Source organism: Palaemon carinicauda, unplaced genomic scaffold, assembly GCF_036898095.1.
Source record: "Palaemon carinicauda isolate YSFRI2023 unplaced genomic scaffold, ASM3689809v2 scaffold579, whole genome shotgun sequence".
Taxonomy (NCBI): Eukaryota; Metazoa; Arthropoda; class Malacostraca; order Decapoda; family Palaemonidae; genus Palaemon; species Palaemon carinicauda.
In genome coordinates, this window is record NW_027171848.1 from 74,958 (window position 1) to 94,801 (window position 19,844).

The window sequence follows — 19,844 nt, forward strand, 5'->3', positions numbered from 1 at the left end:
AATTGGTTTGATAATGAATTACACAAAGAAAAAAAAGAAAAAGAAAAATGGAGGATAAATGGCAAAGAAATAAAAATAATGAAAACTGGCAACATTACAAGTCAGCTAGAAATCGCTACAATTACCTTATCTTAGTTAAAAAAAAAAGGCCTATTATAAAAGTGTGCAATGAAAATGACCCACGGAAAATACATAAGAACCTAAAGAAACTATTAGGTCAGAAATAGTATTTATTATTTTGAAGAAAAAATAAAATCAAATCTGCTCCAGTTTTCGCAACATCGGCAAAACAGAACGAAGGAATACATCAGCAACAGGCGTAAGTAAGCTAAGGGTATTCAGAGAGTTAAGTCAGAGTGATTATATGAGAATAATAAAGAAAGTAAAAAAAACCTACTGCGGAAATGACCCATTTCTAATTGACGATGTAAAAGATGCAGAAAATTTCACCAAACTACAAGAGACCTATTGTGAGAAAGTTGCATGCATCAAGCCTGTCTATAAAGGAAAAGGTGATATAGACAATTTAAGTTCATATAGGCCAATATCAAATCTGTCATATTTTTCGAAAATTATTGAAACTGCTGTACACGAACAAACCTGGAAATATCTGAAACAATCTAATGCCATACCTGATGATCAATCTGCATACAGAGAAAATTACTCCACAGAAACAACAGTGTTAGCGATTAAAAATGACATAACAGAAATTATAACAAATGGCAAGTGCTGCATTCTTGTGATGCTGGATCTAAGTGCAGCATTTGATACTGTAGAACATACATATCTGATAGAAGACCTTAAAGCTGTGGGCATCGTAACACGAGCATATGACTAGTTTGTGAGTTATCTTGAAAACCGCAAAGTTAAAGTAGTGATATCAAATGTTGAATCTGAGACAAGAAAACTAACCAAAGGGGTGCCTCAAGGCAGTGTACAAGGTCCTTTCCTCTTTGAAATTTACACGATTGAACTGGCAAATACTGTATACTTGAAACTCACAAAGTTAAGTTTAAGAATATACGCTGATGTAGTACACAATTCTATTTCCCAATAGCATCAGTTGATGAAGCTAAAAGAAAGATACATGAAATAATGAATGACATTAAGGCTTGGATGTTAACAAAAGAGCTCAAGCTCAATGAAGATAAAAGTAAATGTATTATTTTTGGAAATGAAAAAGATATAAAAAGAATTGAATGCTTCCAAAGAAATGAAATAGGTCAATCGATCATTGACCTAAAGAAATCCGTCAGAAATCTTCAAGTAATCATGGATGATAAGACTGACAATGAATGAACATATAAATAATATGGTAAGAAATTGTAACTATCACATTAAAAACATAGCATTTATTAGTAAATACTTAAATGAAAAATCTATGGTCATACTCATTAATCACCATATATTTTCAAGAATTGATTACTGCAACTCACTGTTCAATGGCATACCAAATTATCAGCTGAAGAAAATTCAGAAAGTACAAAACAGAGCCGCTAGATTAATAAAAGGACTATACAATAGGGAAAGAGTTACCCCTGCACTAATTAAATTACACTGGCTGCCGGTAAAGGCGAGAATTGAATACAAGCTACTCTTACTAATGTTTAAGATACTGAACCAAAATGAACCAAAATATCTAAAAGAATGCCTGAAAAAACTAGAACTAGAAACAAATGTTACCATAAGACACATGAATGACAAACATAGACCATCTGAACCAAGAAAAAATAGTAAATTTGGTAAAAGGGCTTTTAGCTACTGTGTGCCTAGACATTATAATAAACTGCCAACTGAAATGAAGGACCTAAAGGGAACAATTGAATTTAAGAAGAAACTAGACATTACTTTTCACAAGATCATATGATTTGGAAGATGCTACAATCAAAGAATTGTATAAGTTATAATGAAAATGTTTCGTTAGATGATTGACATGGACCCGCCCGAGAAGTAGTTCACTCGACTTCAGTGGAGGGTTGGATTTAAGCCCAAAACAAGTAAGTAAGGAAAACGGGCAACAACTTTCATACCAATGCTCATTGTAAGGGATGTAACTCTCTCAACCCCACGGTCTGGCAAATGCGAGCAGCTATGGTATTTCTGTACATTAAAGAGGGCTTTGTTTTTTGTATTTGATCGGATCACATCCACGTACTTCCTCGTACTTGGCCTTTGAAAAACCCAGCTATCGAACCTCGATATACCTTGGAGGCTGTCCATGGCAGCAGACTCAAATGTCGGGACGTCGTATCTTCATACTTGAGTCTCCCCCTGGGTCCCTACCGTCAACGTGGAATCTTCTGGTTCGATCTACTATGGAAGGTGTCAGCGAAAAGACCAGGAACTAGGATGCTATCAGACATAGTTTAAGGAATTCCATTACTCAAAGAATGTCAGAAATGCCCTAATAAGCAGCCCTAAGGGTCATCGTCTTTAGAGCATCTTCCTGAAGGAATACACAGAAGTTGGTTGGTGTGGGGTCTTTGCCAACAACTGTGCGCACCTTATGCAGCATCACAATACATCTACAAATAATGAAATCAGAATTGAGAAGTCACCTCTTCCTATGTTTCAAGCACGACTGAGCTGTAAGATTCTGGCGTCTGAGAAAACTTGGTCATGATTCGGGCTTTGAGTGTGGGAAGATCTAGATCAAGGAGTAGTATAAGTGTGTTGTTAGAACTAGCGCGATGGTGTCACCAAAGTGTCTGAGGAACGTCATGAGGCAAGAGAGAGCATGAGGGTATCTGCCAACGTCATGAGGCAAGAGAGAGCATGAGGGTATCTGCCAACGTCATGAGGCAAGAGAGAGCATGAGGGTATCTGCCAACGTCATGAGGCAAGAGAGAGCATGAGGGTATCTGCCCAACGTCATGAGGCAAGAGAGAGCATGAGGGTATCTGCCAACGTCACGACCGGTAGTGTTTGTGCTCAGTCTCATTAGACCACAAAGTAAAGACGGAAGTAAACAGACACATTCTTACACTACACACCACAAAGTAGCAAGTCGACCTTTAATTGATCACTGCAAAGGCTACAGAAATTACATAAAGCCAATAGTTGCATCATTGGCATACTGTACAACATTGGTCCCAAATTACTCTCTATGAGCAATCCAAGTTCATAACAAATGTCAAAAACTATTCAGGAGAAAACATAGCAAGTTAATGAAAACTAATTGACCTTGTTCAGGTGGAAAGATGATTTATGAAATGACATGAAGGAAAAGGGTAAGAGAACAAGATTTACAGGACAGAGGAAGATGGAGAATGCCGACTAGAAACAGCAACCTTATACACAAATGGAAAACACTGACGGTAAAGAAGACAACGACAGGAAACTTTTCAGACATTTACAGGTTGTGTAACCTCTTATAAGCATCTGTTTATATTGTTTAGGGCTATGCAGTGCGCAAGTGAGTGTGGTTTCTATACACATTATAAGAATGTGTACAGAAACAGTTGAAGAAATAGTTTTAACCAAAGAGGGACTTATGCTTTTATCTATCTCCTCAAATTAGGAACGATGGAATATTGAATATAATCTCTGGCTGAACAACTTTTTAAAAACCTAAAGTAATTAGAATGTCTAACATCTTCAAAAATGAATTCATGGATAAAAAAGTTGCCTTTGCATTAACAAAAAGACCCAAACTGAAAGCTATAATTCTATTGATTAAATTATAAAAACTAATAAGCCTTTGAGATGGTTGGATTCAAATATTTCCCAACTGAACTATAGGCAAAGTCTATTTTTTCGGTCTCTCTCTATTTGTAAGGTGTACAGCAGAAGTAATAATCATAATCGTCAAATTAGGAAAGACAGGACACAATGCTCTGATGTAAAGAGTAGACTATGAAGTAGATGCCAACTGAACAGCATCTTGTTTAACTAATTATTATTATTATCATTATTATTATTATTATTATTATTAAATGCTAACCTACAACCCTAGTTGGAAAAGCTCGATGCTATAAGCCCAGGGGCCCCAACAGGGAAAATAACCCAGTCAGGAAAGGAAACAAGGAAAATAAAATATTCTAAGAATAATAACAACATTGAAATAAATATTTCCTATATAAACAATAAAAACTTCAACAAAATAAAAGGAAAAGAAACTAGATAGAACAGTGTGCCCGAGTGTACCCTCAAGCAAGAGAACTCTAACCCAAGACAGTGGAAGACCATGGTACAGAGGCAATGGCACTACCCAAAACTAAAGAACAATGGTTTGATTTTGGAATGTCCTTCTCCTAGAAGAGCTGCTTACCATAGCTGAAGAGTCTCTTCTACCCTTACCAAGAGGAAAGTAACCACTGAACAATTGCAGTAGTTATTCTCTTGAGAGAAGAAGAATTGTTTGGTAATTCCAGTGTTGTCAAGTGTCTGAGGAAAGAGGAGATTGTGTTAAGAATAGGCCAGACTATTCTGTGTATGTGTAGGCAAAGAGGAAATAAGCCGTAACCAGAGAGAGGGATCCAATATAGTACTGTCTGGCCAGTCAAAAGACCCAATAGCTCTCTAACGGTAGTATCTAACCAATGCAATCTCATAGCAAATGTAAGAAACCTATTTTGAAAAATCTGAAGAATAATACAGTATGAAGGTGTTTTAATACATGATATATTCATGTTTTGATGTAATGAATCAGAATATGTCTGTAAGTAACGTATGGAATTTAGTATCTTGTTCGCTGGATTGAGAATAGCATATATTAATAAGTTTTGTTGTGTTAGGTTGTTATGTAAAGTTATTTTATAATTATTTGTGTAAAAAGTGGTTGTTATAGATGTGGTATAAAACTACTACCGAGGACAGTTTAAAGTTATCTAATATTGACAGGAAAATGTGAACGTACGTGATAGCATGCAAATGAGAAGCTAGTGGAATAAAGTAGAAAATAGGCGAGTATGTTTGACGTTGGTCCACAGAGCCTTAACACCACTACAATGACAGTACAGTACTAAGGCAAGCAGTTAATTCTAATAGCCAGGCCTTCTCCATCATGAGGCTCAATACTACACAGTATTCTAGAAGTTTTATTCCAGCTGTTACCAAGTTGTGGAATGATCTTCCTAATCGGGTAATTGAATCAGTAGAACTTCAAAAGTTCAAAGTTGGAACAAATGTTTTTATGTTGACCAGGCTGACATGAGTCTTTTTATAGTTTATATATGACATATCTGTTTTTGACGTTGTTAATAGTTTATATAAGACATATCTGTTTTGACGTTGTTGCTGTTTTTAGAATGATATATTGTTAATTTATTCTCATCATTTATTCATTTCCTTTCCTCACTGGGCTATCTTTCCTTGCTGGAGCCCTTGCTTTTCCAACTAGGGTTGTAGCTTGGCTAGCAATAATAATAATAAACAAGCACATGATCCCAGGCACCCACTCTAGAACTATTGAGAAACAAGACGACGTCTGAAATCATGGAAGAGTTTCATGACCGCGAAAGAACTAGAAACCTCAGAACTATCAAAATACAGACTGCATAAATGGAGAGTGAAGGACAATCTGCCCACTAACAATGCCCTCTATCTAGTGAAGACCTGCCCTGTGGGTTCTCCCTTACCAGGAGGAAACAGTTCACCCTGAATAGAGGAAGTACAAAAACTGGTTGGACAGGGGAGAACCTCCAAAGATGGGTTTACACAAATGGTGCTGAAAACTCCAGCGCCAATCCCAACAATGAATCACGCTTCGTGTAGCTACCCGCTAGGGCCTGCCTGTTCGGACATGGATCCAAAAACAGTAAACGATAAAGCACTAAAATGAGTAGAACCATGGTGTATTAAATATGATGATCACTGCAGTTATGGAAGAACAGTGGCCTTAAGAAGTAGTACAGCAATGACTGCATTTATGACAGCGGAAAGGCACTTTCCTTTTTAGAAACCTGTTTTGGATTAGTTAATGCACCAGCTGCCTTTCAACATGCTACGATTGTTGTGATGACTGAGTTTGCAAGAAAAGTTCTATATATATAATTATTATTATTATTATCATATTACTAGCTAAGCTACAACCCTAATTAGAAAAGCAGGATGCTATAAGACCAAGGGCTTCAACAGGGAAAAATAGTCCAGTAAGGAAAGGAAACTAGGATATAAACAAACTACAAGAGAAGTAATGAACAAAAAGATAACACATTCTAAGAACAGTAACAACCTAAAATAGGTCTCTAATACATAAACTATAAATAGAATCATTAAACTTTTCAAATACATAGTACAGCAGAACACAAAGGACCAAACAAATTACCCATTACATTCTAAGTTGTGATTTTAATATTTTTCATACATTATAATAGTTTCAAACCACTCCTTTTAAAATCTGACTGTACCAATTTATGTTCCAATAATAGCCTTAACCTTTCAACTGGATAAATTTGTCAATCAGCTGATTAATAAATTCATTCATTCTTACCTTGGTTGAAACCATGAAGCTCTGTTCAAGAGGTTAACTGTATCTCGGGTGGGCTGGGCTTACACCAACCATAAACTATCCCACTGTGCCATTCCCCTGTGGGGACTCGAATGAGAGCTTCAACCCGGCTATCTCACCTGAAATTAAAAATATAGATATTTTTATTCATTTTGAAGAGAAATTTAAATCAGCATAATTAAAAATGAAATACAGTAGTGTTGAATGGTAAAATTCCTCCTGGTATGTAAAACTAAATCCTAGACAATTAATGATGTCTAAATACAGTACTCTCTAATTAAATATGATTATCAAATAGGATTTTCAATAATAATAATAATAATAATAATAATAATAATAATAATAAGGCACATGAATTTGCCTGAATGATACATGAGGAAGACCAAAGAAAGGGTTTACAAGTGAATATGGATGTGCCAAGCAAAAGATGATAAAGTACAGTATACAGGAAGGTGATAGGTTAGGAGTGAAGAATAAGATAATATTTGCGAACGTATATGATGAAAGGTATGATTCAGTTTATCAAATTCAGCAATGCAAACTACAAATTTATAAAATCATTTCTATTTTCCTAGCTATACGGAATCATTTCTTGGGGTTAGCTCCGACGCACATTTGTTACGACATAATTGAAGAATTATTGTGGGCCCGGCAGCCTTGTATGGCTGTGAGCACACAGCCGCTAGCATCAACACACTGATGCTCATGGTGCGACCACAAGGCTACCAGGCCCACGGTCATTCTCCAATCTGGTAGTAACAGAAATGCATCAGAGATAACCCCAATAAAGCATAAAGAATTTTACCAGTAATAGGAACAAACGGAAATACAAGACATTGAGAAAACTAAATTGAGTTAAGCTAAATGAAAGAAGAATCTATAGAGTATGTTGTTGGAATGATGATTATTAAGTCTGGGAGATGAGGATTCAAGAACATTAAAGCTGGCAGTTTAAAACAGCTATGGACAAAAACACCATTATCTATCAGACCCTGTCACTTTCCACAGCCTGTTACAAGAAAGAGGTTGAGGGGCAGTGAATGAATAAATGAATGAATGATTGTCAATTACCTGGCATCATAACATTTAATGACCATTGATGCCTATAGAAGTATGTTTAATAAAGAATTAATAGAAAGGGTTATGAGATGACTATACTCGTAATAAAAGAGATTTCAAATGTGTTGTACATGAGTGCGTTTTGTGTACTGTACTATTTAGTACATTAGGGATGAGTGTGTTCATGAAGCTGGATTTAATATGACCTCGGAAGAAGAGTACACCAATCACATTTATCGCAGCTGAAAAGCACATTCAATTTAAAAACCTGTTCTGGACTAGCTAATGCACCAGCTGTTTTTCAACGATCTATGAATGCTGTGTTGAGGGAATATCCAAGAAGAGTTTTATTGATATGGATATGATAATAAAGAAATCAATTGTAGGGCATATGCAGTTAGTGAATGGAGTGCTAAGGAAGCTGGAAGTGAGGAGAAAGTATTTACATGTGCATGATTAGGTGAAGAAGAAGAATTTTCAAGACAAAGCAAAAACATATGACCTATATAATACTAATAGTCAGGCCTTCTCCATCATGAGGCTCAATACTACACAGTATTCTAAAAGTTTTATTTCAGCTGTTACCAAGTTGTGGAATGATCTTCCTAATCAGGTATAGTTGAATCAATAGAACTTCAAAAGTTCAAAGTTGGAGCAAATGTTTTTATGTTGACCTGGCTGACATGAGTCTTTTTATTGTTTATATATGACATATCTGTTTTTGACATTGTTAATAGTTTATATAAGACATATCTGTTTTGACGTTGTTACTGTTTTTAGAATGATATTGTTAATTTATTCTCATCATTTATTCATTTCCTTTCCTCACTGGGCTATTTTTCCCTGCTGGAGCCCTTGGGCTTATAGCATCTTGCTTTTCCAACTAGGGTTGTAGCTTGGCTAGCAATAATAATAATAATAAACAAGCAAATGATCCCAGGCACCCACTCTAGTGAATCTAGTGAAGACCTGCCCTGTGGGTTCTCCCTTACCAGGAGGAAACAGTTCACCCTGAATAGAGGAAGTACAAAAACTGGTTGGACAGGGGAGAACCTCCAAAGATGGGTTTACACAAATGGTGCTGAAAACTCCTGCGCCAATCCCAACAATGAATCACGCTTCGTGTAGCTACCCGCTAGGGCCTGCCTGTTCGGACATGGATCCAAAAACAGTAAACGATAAAGCACTAAAATGAGTAGAACCATGGTGTATTAAATATGAAGATCACTGCAGTTATGGAAGAACAGTGGCCTTAAGAAGTAGTACAGCAATGACTGCATTTATGACAGCGGAAAGGCACTTTTCTTTTTAGAAACCTGTTTTGGATTAGCTAATGCACTAGCTGCCTTTCAACATGCTACGATTGTTGTGATGACTGAGTTTGCAAGAAAAGTTCTATATATATAATTATTATTATTATTATCATATTACTAGCTAAGCTACATCCCTGATCATCTATCTACACGCAGTGCCCAACATTACAGTAATTCATTCTTTTCAGCTTACATGCCAACAAAAACATTTGTTTTGTCCCGGAATCATTGAACTTTTCAAATACATAGTACAGCAGAACACAAAACACCAAACAAATTACCCTTTGCATTCCAAGGACATTTAATTGTGATTTTAACATTTTTCTTACATTATAATAGTTTCAAACCACTCCTTTTAAAATCTGACTGTACCAATTTATGTTCCAATAATAGCCTTAACCTTTCAACTGCATAAATCTATCGATCAGCTGATTAATAAATTCATTCATTCTTACCTTGGTTGAAACCATGAAGCTCTGCACTATCTCGGTTGGGCTGGGCATACACCAACCAGACACTAGCCCACTGTGCCATTCCCCAGTGGGAGCGCAACTGGGGACTCGAATGAGAGCTTCAACCCGGCTATCTCACCTGAAATTAAAAATATAGATATCTTTATTCATTTTGAAAGGAAATTTAAATCAGCATAATTAAAAATGAAATAGTGTTGAATGGTAAAATTCCTCCTGGTATGTAAAACTAAATGCTGGACAATTAATGATGTCTAAATACAGTACTCTCTAATTAAATATGATTATCAAAATAGGATTTTCAATAAAAATAATAATAATAATAAGGACCATGAAATTTGCCTGAATGATACATGAGGAAGACCGACCAAAGAAAGGGTTTATAAGTGAATATGGATGCGCAAAGCAAAACATGAAAAAGTACAGTATACAGGAAGGTGACAGGTTAGGAGTGACGAGTGATATAATGTTTGCGAACGTATATGATGAAAGGTATGATTCAGTTTATCAAATTCAGCAATGAAAACTACAAATTTAAAAAATAATTTCTATTTTCCTAGCTATACGGAATCATTTCTTGGGGTTAGCTCCAACGCACATTTGTTACGACATAATTGAAGAATTATTGTGGACCCAGCAGCCTTGTATGGCTGTGAGCACACAGCCGCTAGCATCAACACACTGATGCTCATGGTACGACCACAAGGCTGCCAGGCCCACGGTAATTCTCCAATCTGGCAGTAACAGAAATGCATCCGAGATAACCCCAATAAAGCATAAAGAATTTTACCAGTAATAGGAACAAATGGAAATACAAGACATTGAGAAAACTAAATTGAGTTAAGCTAAATGAAAGAATCTATAGAGTATGTTGTTGGAATGATGATTATTAAGTCTGGGAGATGAGGACTTATGAACATTAAAACTGCCAGTTTAAAACAGCTATGGACAAAAACACCATTATCTATCAGATCCTGTCACTTTCCACAGCCTGTTACAAGAAAGAGATTGAGGGGCAGTGAATGAATAAATTAAAGAATAATTGATTGTCAATTACCTGGCATCATAACTTTAATGGCCTATACCTATAGGAGTATCTTTAATAAAGAACTAATAGAAAGGGTTATGAGATGACTATACTCGTAATAAAAGAGGTTTCAAATGTGTGTTGTACATGAGTGCTTTTGTGTACTGTACTAATTAGTACATTAGGGAAGTGTGTGTTCATGAAGCTGGATTTCATATGATCTCAGAAGAAGAGTACACCAATAACATTTATAGCAGCTGAAAAGCACGTTCAATTTAAAAACCTGTTTGGGACCAGCTAATACACCAGCTGTCTTTCAAAGATCTTTGAATATCCAAGAAGAGTTTTATTGATATGGATATGATAATGAACAAATCAATTGTAGGGCATATGCAGTTAGTGAATGGAGTGCTAAGGATGCTGGAAGTGAGATGAAAGTATTTACATGTGCATGATTGGGTGAAGAAGAAGAATTTTCAAGACAAAGCAAATACATATGACCTATATTATTCTAATAGTAAGCCCTTCTCCATCATGAGGCTCAATACTACACAGTACTCTACAAGTTTTATTCCAGCTACGACCAAGTTGTGGAATGATCTTCCTAATCAGGTATAGTTGAATCGGTGGAACTTCAAAAGTTCAAACTCGAAGCAAATGTTTTCATGTTGAACAGGCTGACATAAATCTCTTAGTATAGTTTATATATGTAAGATCTGTTTTAATAATGTTATTGTGCTTAGAACATTTTATTGTTTTAATGTTGTTAATGTTCTAAAAATATTCTATTTAAATTATTTTACTTCTTTTCATAGTTTATTTATTTCCTTTCCTCACTGGCTAGTTTTAACCGTTGAAGCCCTTGGGCTTGAAGCATCCTGTTTTTTCAACCAGGGTTGTAGCTTAGCTAGAAATAATAATAATAATAATAATAATAATAATAATAATAATAATAATGATGATGATAATAATGGTGGTGGAGAACGTTGACCCTATTATTTTCTCCCAAAGGGCCGATGATGATAAGCAATGCAGAGGTGGCAGCAATTCAAGACTTGATTATGTTTTGTAAGGTGTAAAAGAAATGGTTAAGGATGGTCTTTCTGTGCTTCTATTCAAAGTACGAATTAATCAGAGCATCAAAGTAATAAGAGATCTATTTACAAAACAAAAACAATTCAGTATCATGAACATTAATAGGTACAGTATCTGGAAGAATTAAAAGCAATGCAAACAGTGATGCTTTTTTGAAAGATTTTGATAGCTGTATGAGAGTGGGGTAAGAGTACATTCTGGAAAAGTAACCTTGCGTATAAATCTGAAAGCGTGAACAAAAATTAGTGGATTACATTTAGTGTGTTCGAGTTGTCTTCATTTTCAAAGTGGATTAACTAAACAGATGTGCAAATTTCCTAAATGAATGCTAGTCCGATACGTGATGTAGCTTGGAGTCGGATGTTCCAAAAAGAGGAGCAGTATTGTTTGAAGATACATGAACTTGGACAGGGTCACATAGCTACTGTACTTGGGAGGGAATGAACTCGTAATTAAATATACGGGATATGAAAAAGGATGTGCATAATTTTGTTGTTCTGAGAGATGAATAAATGTCACAATCTTTTTTGAGAAAGAATGATACAGGAATGGATGTGGAAAATGAATTATTGATGAAAGAGCATAAGATGGCTAAAAGAATCCTGAGTGAGTGGCTTTGTAATGCTAATTTTTCACGGAAGAATGAAGAATTGTAATCATTGGAAGATGTGGAAGAAATTAGTTAAACCAATGATATACGACCCGGAAAATTGTAACGAGAAACGTACTCCTACTTTAATATGAAAAGGGATGTAAAGAGAAGATTTGCAAGAAGCCTTGTAATTTGCTGTATAATGTTATATCCTGTGTGAATGTAAAAGCTTTTTCAATGAATGGCAAAATTGGGATGTGGAGGACTGTGGATGATAGTTTTGGCCATACACAATGAGAAAGTTCAATTTGTAAATCTGCTGTATATTACAATACTGTGAGTGATGTTTATTATTATCATCATCATCATTATTATTACTATTATTATTATCACTTGCTAAGCTACAACACTAGTTAGAAAAGCAGGATGCTATAAGCCCAAGGGCTCCAACAGGGAAAATAGCCCAGTGAGGTAAGGAAATAAATAAAATCTTTTAAGAACAGTAACAATATTAAAATAAATCTTTATATGAATTATAACCTTTAAAAACAAGAGGAAGAGGACTAAGATACAATAGTGTGCCCAAGTGTACCCTCTAGCAAGAGAATTCTAACCCAAGACAGTGGAGGACCATGGTATAGAGGCTATAGCACTACCCAAGACTAGTGAACAATGGTTTGATTTTGGAGTGTCCTTCCCCTAGAAGAGCTGCTTACCAAAGCTTGTCTCTTTTACCCTTACCAAGTGGAAAGTAGCCCCTGAAGAACTACAGTACATTAGTTAACACCTTGCTTGTCAGAAAGGAAAATTAGAACTTTATATACATTAGTTAGGAAATATACAGCAAAAAATAAACTAAACTTAAGCCTATACATTAACTATTCTATGGTACTTCGAAATTCAAGTCATTCTTACCTTTAATATCTAAATACAAGTCCACTGGGTAACAAAGGAGTCAGACATGTCCTTCGCCTCGCATCTGTCTATGGTCTTTTTACGCCCATAGTTTTCACTCATATCCACTCATATGAAGAGAATAAGAAGAAGAAGAAGTTAGTAAAAGAACCTTTTGTTGGGATTGCAAGTGATGTGTGTGGCAAGAACAGGAGGCAGCATGAGGAAGGGCAGTGAATGGTGGAATGAAGGAGTGAAGGTAAAAGTGGAAGAGAAAAAGAGGGCTTTTAAAGAATGGCTGCAGAGTAATAGTATAGAGAAGTATGAAAAATATAGAGAGAAAAATGTGGAAGTAAAGCGCAAGGTAGGTGAGGCAAAGAGGGCAGCTGACCTGAGGTGGTGTCAGGGATTGGGTCATTCATATGAAGAGAATAAGAAGTTTTGGAAAGAAGTGAAGAGAGTAAGGAAGGCTGGCTCAAGAATTGAAGAGACAGTGAAAGATGGAAATGGAAGGTTGTTAAAAGGAGAGGAGGCAAGGAAAAGGTGGGCGGAATATTTTGAAAGTTTACTGAATGTTGAGGATAATAGGGAGGCAGATACAATTGCTGTTGAAGGTGTTGAGGTGCCGGTGATGGTAGATGAGAATGAGAGAGAGATTACAACAGAGGAAGTGAGGAGAGCACTAGTTGAAACGAGAGTAGGAAAAGCATCTGGTATGGATGGTGTGAGAGCCGAGATGTTGAAGGAAGGGGGTGTGACTGTACTTGAATGGTTGGTGAGATAGTTTAACATGTGTTTTGTGTTGTCAATGGTACCAGCAGATTGGGTTTGTGCATGTACTGTACCACTATATAAGGGTAGGGGAGATGTGCATGAGTGTTGTAATTCAAGAGGTATTAGTTTGTTGAGTGTAGTTGGAAAAGTGTATGGTAGAGTAATGATTAATAGGATTAAGGATAAAATGACAAATTCGTAGATAATTTGTATTTTTCCTAACTATGCAAACCTTAGCTATTTAATAGGGGTTATTACTTTCGGCGTAGCTGAAATGACGAGCCATTAGACTTTTAACGAGGGTTTACTACCCCACCGCTAGTTAGCGGGGGGTAGGGAGGGTAGTTTGCTAACCACACCCCCCCCCCCCCCCTTTATACACACCTGTGCTTGAGCTCACTTTGCTTAGAGGTAGGACTTCACGGGGGATAGGGCTGGCGGGCAAGTTTGATTAAATAGCTAAGGTTTGTACAGTTAGGAAAAATACAAATTATCTACGAATTTGTCATTTACTCCGTAACTGACATACAAACCACGCTATTTAATAGGGGTGACTCACCCATTAGGGGGGATGGAACGTCCCGGCCAGTAGTGGCTTTTGGCTTTGCCCGGGGACTCAGTATCTGTCAGCACTCGACAATAAGGAGTGCCTGCACCTCGCTAAAACCTTGCTATGCAAGGGCTGCGGCCTACGTAAGCTGTGTGTGAAGGTATAAAGTGTGACTCGTCCTAGGAAGTTGACCTGTAGTCCTTTAGATGGAAACTTTAGGCTAGGACTCTCCCAATACCACCTCATCAGGTTATGGGGACGTGACAGTATTAGCTTAATACTAGGAACACAAGGAAACATGGTTTACCTGCAGTGGTTTGAGGTCAGCTGTGCAGAAAACCCAAGATGCTGCTTTCCCCAAGAGAGGGGAGGATGAAGAAAAGAATAAGGGCCAGACATACCTTTTCATTCATGCAGACTAAGACCGGGTAACAATGTCCTCAACCTTCTGCTATTTGTCCATTAAGGAGTCTGAGGTTTTAAACCAGCTGTTCTGCAGCCACCACAGGGCCGATAGAAAATGTATCAAGCCTCCAGTGGGTCACGTCTTGCAGGTAGTGGGCTGTGAAGGTCGTCTGATGCTTCCACACCCCAGCTTGGAGCACCTGCGTCACTGAGAAATTTTTTTTGAAGGCCAGGAACGTAGCTACGCCCGACGTCATGTGCTCTAGGGCGACGTGACGGAAGGAGGGTCTGAATTCAGGGACAGATGAATCACCCTACGAATCCATGCCGAGATGGTGTTCTTGGTGACCCTCCTCTTAGTTCTCCCAGTGCTCACAAACAATGCCTGCACCTGGGGACGGACTGCAGCCGTTCTTTTGAGATATAGCCTCAGACTCCTTACTGGGCTCAGTAGGAGATGGTCTGGGTCATCTGTTACAGAACGAAGACTCGAAATCTGGAAGGAGTCGAACCGTGGGTCCGGCACCCCCGGATTCTGAGTATTAGCAATAAACTCAGGGACAAATTTGAACGTTGCCTTCCCCCATCCCCTTGAATGGGCGATGTCATATGAGAGACCATGAAGTTTACTGACTCGCTTGGCCAAAGCTAGTAGGAACGCCGTCTTCCAAGTTAGGTGGCGATCTGAAGCCTGACGTAATGGTTTTAGACCGTGGGCCCACCATAGGACCCCCCCCCAGGGATTTTTGTAGACCCAGTTTTCTCTATTCTTTAGAGACCATAGAATCAGAATCTGCTTGTTTGCACTTTAGCTGTTGGTGATTTTGGCCGTAATGGCGGCCATTTTGAATTTGACTTTGTCCACATATGGAAAAAAATATTAGCAATGACTTTTTTCTGTTTATGTTTTTGTAATATATGTTTTTATAGGTTTTCTGGGATGAGGGATTCATTTTTGATAGTTGTAAAGCATTATCATCAGTATTTCTCAAGCTTTTGGTAATATTGAAATTGACGATCACAAGGAAAAAGGTGATAAGCACACAGTATATACGAGGTACAGCAAATATGATATATGTAAACATGTTTTCTTGATTTTTTCTATGGAATGTTTATGACAAAAATCTTTGTTATCTATAAGACAATAATGAGAAGTATTTTTATTTTCAGGCATAAGAACTCATAATGGCAACTAGCACTCCCTCTGATGAAAAGCCATTGAAGCTGAAATTAACAAAAAAACAAAGGTCAAAGTCATCAGCAGCATCTCAGCTAACATGTATTATTCACTATGAGAGCAATAATTCAGAAAAAAATGTGAGGCCATTAACAGACCACAGTTTTGATGTGATCCTTGAAAAAAAGTTGATTAGGCAAAAAAGTGACAACCCAAATGAAAGGCTTGAAGCCATATGTGATAAAATTCTCACGCTATCATATGCTTTAATATATTTCTGAATATGACATATTTTATATGAAATTATATCTAAAAAACCTGCTCTTTATGAACATTTTGATGCTGCCAATCCATCTTTTCACTGAAATAAATTATAGCAAACTATAGTGATATACATTTTCTTGGTAGCTCAAAATTGAATTTTGAACGTAAATTAAGCCAGAATTCTTTATTATTTCGATAAAACAAACTATTTCATTCAATTCTGCATAGTTTTAAACCCCTAATTCCATACCACTTTTATAAGTATTGGTTTATTTCTCTGCATCATATATAAAACTAACATTATTTTATATTACATTTTTTCCCTAAATATTTCTCGAATTTTGGCTTTATCAGCCAAAATCACCAGCATCCAGAATGCAAACAATCAGAATATGAATCTATAGACTCTAAGGAATAAAAATAACATTGTCTGCAAAAATCGCTAGGGGGGGGATGATTTCACCTGCTGGCCCATGGCCTATTTGTAGGGAGGTCTCTTAAGAGACCTGAGAACTCGAACTACGTTCCATGGAGGAGGTCTCACTTCCAACTGAGGGCAGGTAAGTTCATAACTTCGTATGAGTAGGGAAAGTTCCAGCGAGGAAGAAATGTCCACTCCTTTGAGCCTGAAGGCTAGACTTAAGGCTGAGCGATAGCCTTTCACTGCCGAGACTGAAAGGCGCATTTCTTCCCGCAAATACACGAAGAACTCCGAAATTGCTGGAATAGTGGCATCGAGTGGAGAGATACCCCTTCGACAACGGTAGCCTGACTACTGGTCGAAAGACAATTGGTAGAATGACAACTCGTCGAAATGACAATTGGTCGAAATGACAATTGGTCGAATTGTCCATAGTCTATCATAATGGATGAAACATTCAAGCTTCGACTTTGATTTATAAATGTGAAAATAATGTCATAAGTCTCTTCGTTCTTTGAGCCCAACAAGAATTATAGCAATGGTAAGGTTTTATTTTTACCAATTAGAACATGGATAGTGTACATACATACATATACCAAAGGCACTTCCCCCAATTTTGGGGGGTAGCCGACAACAACAAGAAACAAAACAAAAAGGGGACCTCTACTCTCTACGTTCCTCCAGCCTAACCAGGGACTCAGCCGAGTTCAGCTGGTACTGCTAGGGTGCCACAGCCCAACCTCCCACATTTCCACCACAGATGAAGCTTCATACTGCTGAGTCCCCTACTGCTGCTACCTCCGCGGTCATCTAAGGCACCGGAGGAAGCAGCAGGGCCTACCGGAACTGCGTCACAATCGCTCGCCATTCATTCCTATTTCTAGCACGCTCTCTTGCCTCTCTCACATCTATCCTCCTATCACCCAGAGCTTTCTTCACATCATCCATCCACCCAAACCTTGGCCTTCCTCTTGTACTTCTCCCACCAACTCTTGCATTCATCACCTTCTTTAGCAGACAGCCATTTTCCATTCTCTCAACATGGCCAAACCACCTCAACACATTCATATCCACTCTAGCCGCTAACTCATTTCTTACACCCGTTCTCACCCTCACCACTTCGTTCCTAACCCTATCAACTCGAGATACACCAGCCATACTCCTCAGACACTTCATCTCAAACACATTCAATCTCTCCATCACTTTCATTCCCCACAACTCCGATCCATACATCACAGTTGGTACAATCACTTTCTCATATAGAACTCTCTTTACATTCATGCCCAACCCTCTATTTTTTACTACTCCCTTAACTGCCCCCAACACTTTGCAACCTTCATTCACTCTCTGACGTACATCTGCTTCCACTCCACCATTTGCTGCAACAACAGACCCCAAGTACTTAAACTGATCCACCTCCTCAAGTAACTCTCCATTCAACATGACATTCAACCTTGCACCACCTTCCCTTCTCGTACATCTCATAACCTTACTCTTACCCACATTAACTCTCAACTTCCTTCTCTCACATACCCTTCCAAATTCTGTCACTAGTCGGTCAAGCTTCTCTTCTGTATCATCCGCAAACAACAACTGATTTACCTCCCATTCATGATCATCCTCGCCTACCAGTTTTAATCCTCGTCCAAGCACTCGAGCATTCACCTCTCTCACCACTCCATCAACATAATATCTAGATCAGGAATAAGAAATTTAATAGACCGTAAGTTTCTGTCCAACAAATTAAGATGAGAATCAGCAGCTGAAGACCAGACAGGAGAACAATACTCAAAACAAGGTAGAATGAAAGAATTAAAACACTCCTTCAGAATAGATTGCTCACCGAAAATCTTGAAAGACTTTCTCAATAAGCCTATTTTTTGTGCAATTGAAGAAGACACAGACCTTATATGTTTCTCAAAAGTAAACTTGCTGTCGAGAATCACACCTAAAATTTTGAAAGAGTCATACAAATTGAAAGAAACATTATCAATACTGAGATCCGGATGTTGAGGAGCCACTGTCCTTGACCTACTTACAATCATACTTTAAGTTTTGTAAGGATTCAACTTCATACCCCATAATTTGCACCATGCACTAATTCTAGCTAGATCTCTATTAAGGGATTCACCAACCCCAGATCTACATTCAGGGGATGAAATTGATGCAGAGAGAGTAGCATCATTTACATATGCAACAAACTTGTTTTCTAGGCCAAACCACATGTCATGTGTATATAGTATGAAAAGTAATGGGCCAAGAACACTACCCTGTGGAACACCGGATATCACATTCCTATAATCACTATGGTGCCCATCAACAACAACTCTTTGAGATCTATTACTTAAAAAATCAAAAATAATGCTAAGAGACGACCCACCCACTCCCAACTGTTTCAGTTTGAAAACAAGGGCCTCATGATTCACACGGTCAAAGGCAGCACTAAAATCAAGGACAATCATACGAACTTCTCGACCATAATCAAGGGATTTCTGTACAGCATTGGAGATTGTAAGAAGGGCATCACATGCTCCAAGGCCTTTACGAAAACTAAATTGCAAACTAGGGAGTAGATGATTACCTTCAGCAAACCTATTAAGACGTTCAAAAACTTTAGATAATACGGGAGTTATGGAAATTGGGCGGTAATCAGTGGGACTTGAGCTACCACAAACACATTTACATAGAGGAGTAACATTACCAATTCTCCAACAAGAGCTAAAAGCTCCTCTTCTTGCTAACTTGCGCAAAATAACAGATAACTTTGGAGCTAAGAAATCTGCTGTCTTTATAAAAAATAAAGGAAAAATACCATTTGGGTCTACTGTACAGCGAGGAGATGCTGTATAGTCTCCAGGCGTGAAGTCGTAGCTACGGCTTTGTGGAAGATGTTGGCATGTGGTTGTCTGAGTACAGTAGCTCGTGTCGTGGAGGGAGTTCTCTCGTTAGTTCCGTTAGGAGTTGCAGAAGGTCCGGAAACCATTCCGCGTGATGCCATAGCGGAGCTATTAGAGTCATTGACAGGTTGACAAATAATCTGGTCTTGTTGAGCACCCTTCTCATCAGACAGAACGGTGGGAAGGTGTAAACGTCGATGTTGTCCCACCGTTGTTGGAAGGCATCTTGCCAGAGTGCCTTGGGGTCCAGGAATGGGGGAACAGTACAGCGGAAGCTTGAAGTACAAGGCTGTTGCGAACAGGTCCACCGTTGGGGAACCCCACAAAGTCAGGACTTTGTTGGCTACTAGAGGATCCAAAGACCACTCAGTACTCACTATCTGCGATGCTCTGCTCAGACTGTCGGCGAGCACATTCCTTTTGCCCGGAATGAAGCGAGCTGATAGTGGAATTGA

At 38.0% G+C, this 19,844-nt stretch overlaps 1 protein-coding gene across 22 annotated transcripts in view; it reads right to left on the reverse strand.

Annotated features, from left to right (window-relative positions):
- Positions 1-19,517, reverse strand: part of LOC137637197 (uncharacterized) — a 76,219-nt gene extending 56,702 nt beyond the window's left edge. For 4 of the 22 annotated variants that reach the window (XR_011043456.1, XR_011043467.1, XR_011043446.1 and 1 more), the window contains exons 1-3: positions 12,923-17,324; positions 9,279-9,414; positions 6,434-6,570 (exon numbers count right to left, since the gene is read on the reverse strand). Coding sequence is in view for 2 of the 22 variants with exons in the window: in XM_068369462.1 (XP_068225563.1) it covers positions 9,279-9,357 (79 nt within the window). In the remaining 20 variants the exon portion in view is untranslated. Of the gene's footprint in view, positions 1-6,433; positions 6,571-9,278; positions 9,415-12,922 lie in introns of all 22 variants that reach the window. The other 18 variants (XR_011043458.1, XR_011043447.1, XR_011043457.1 and 15 more) reach the window with 12 other exon arrangements.
- Positions 19,518-19,844: the final 327 nt, after the last annotated feature.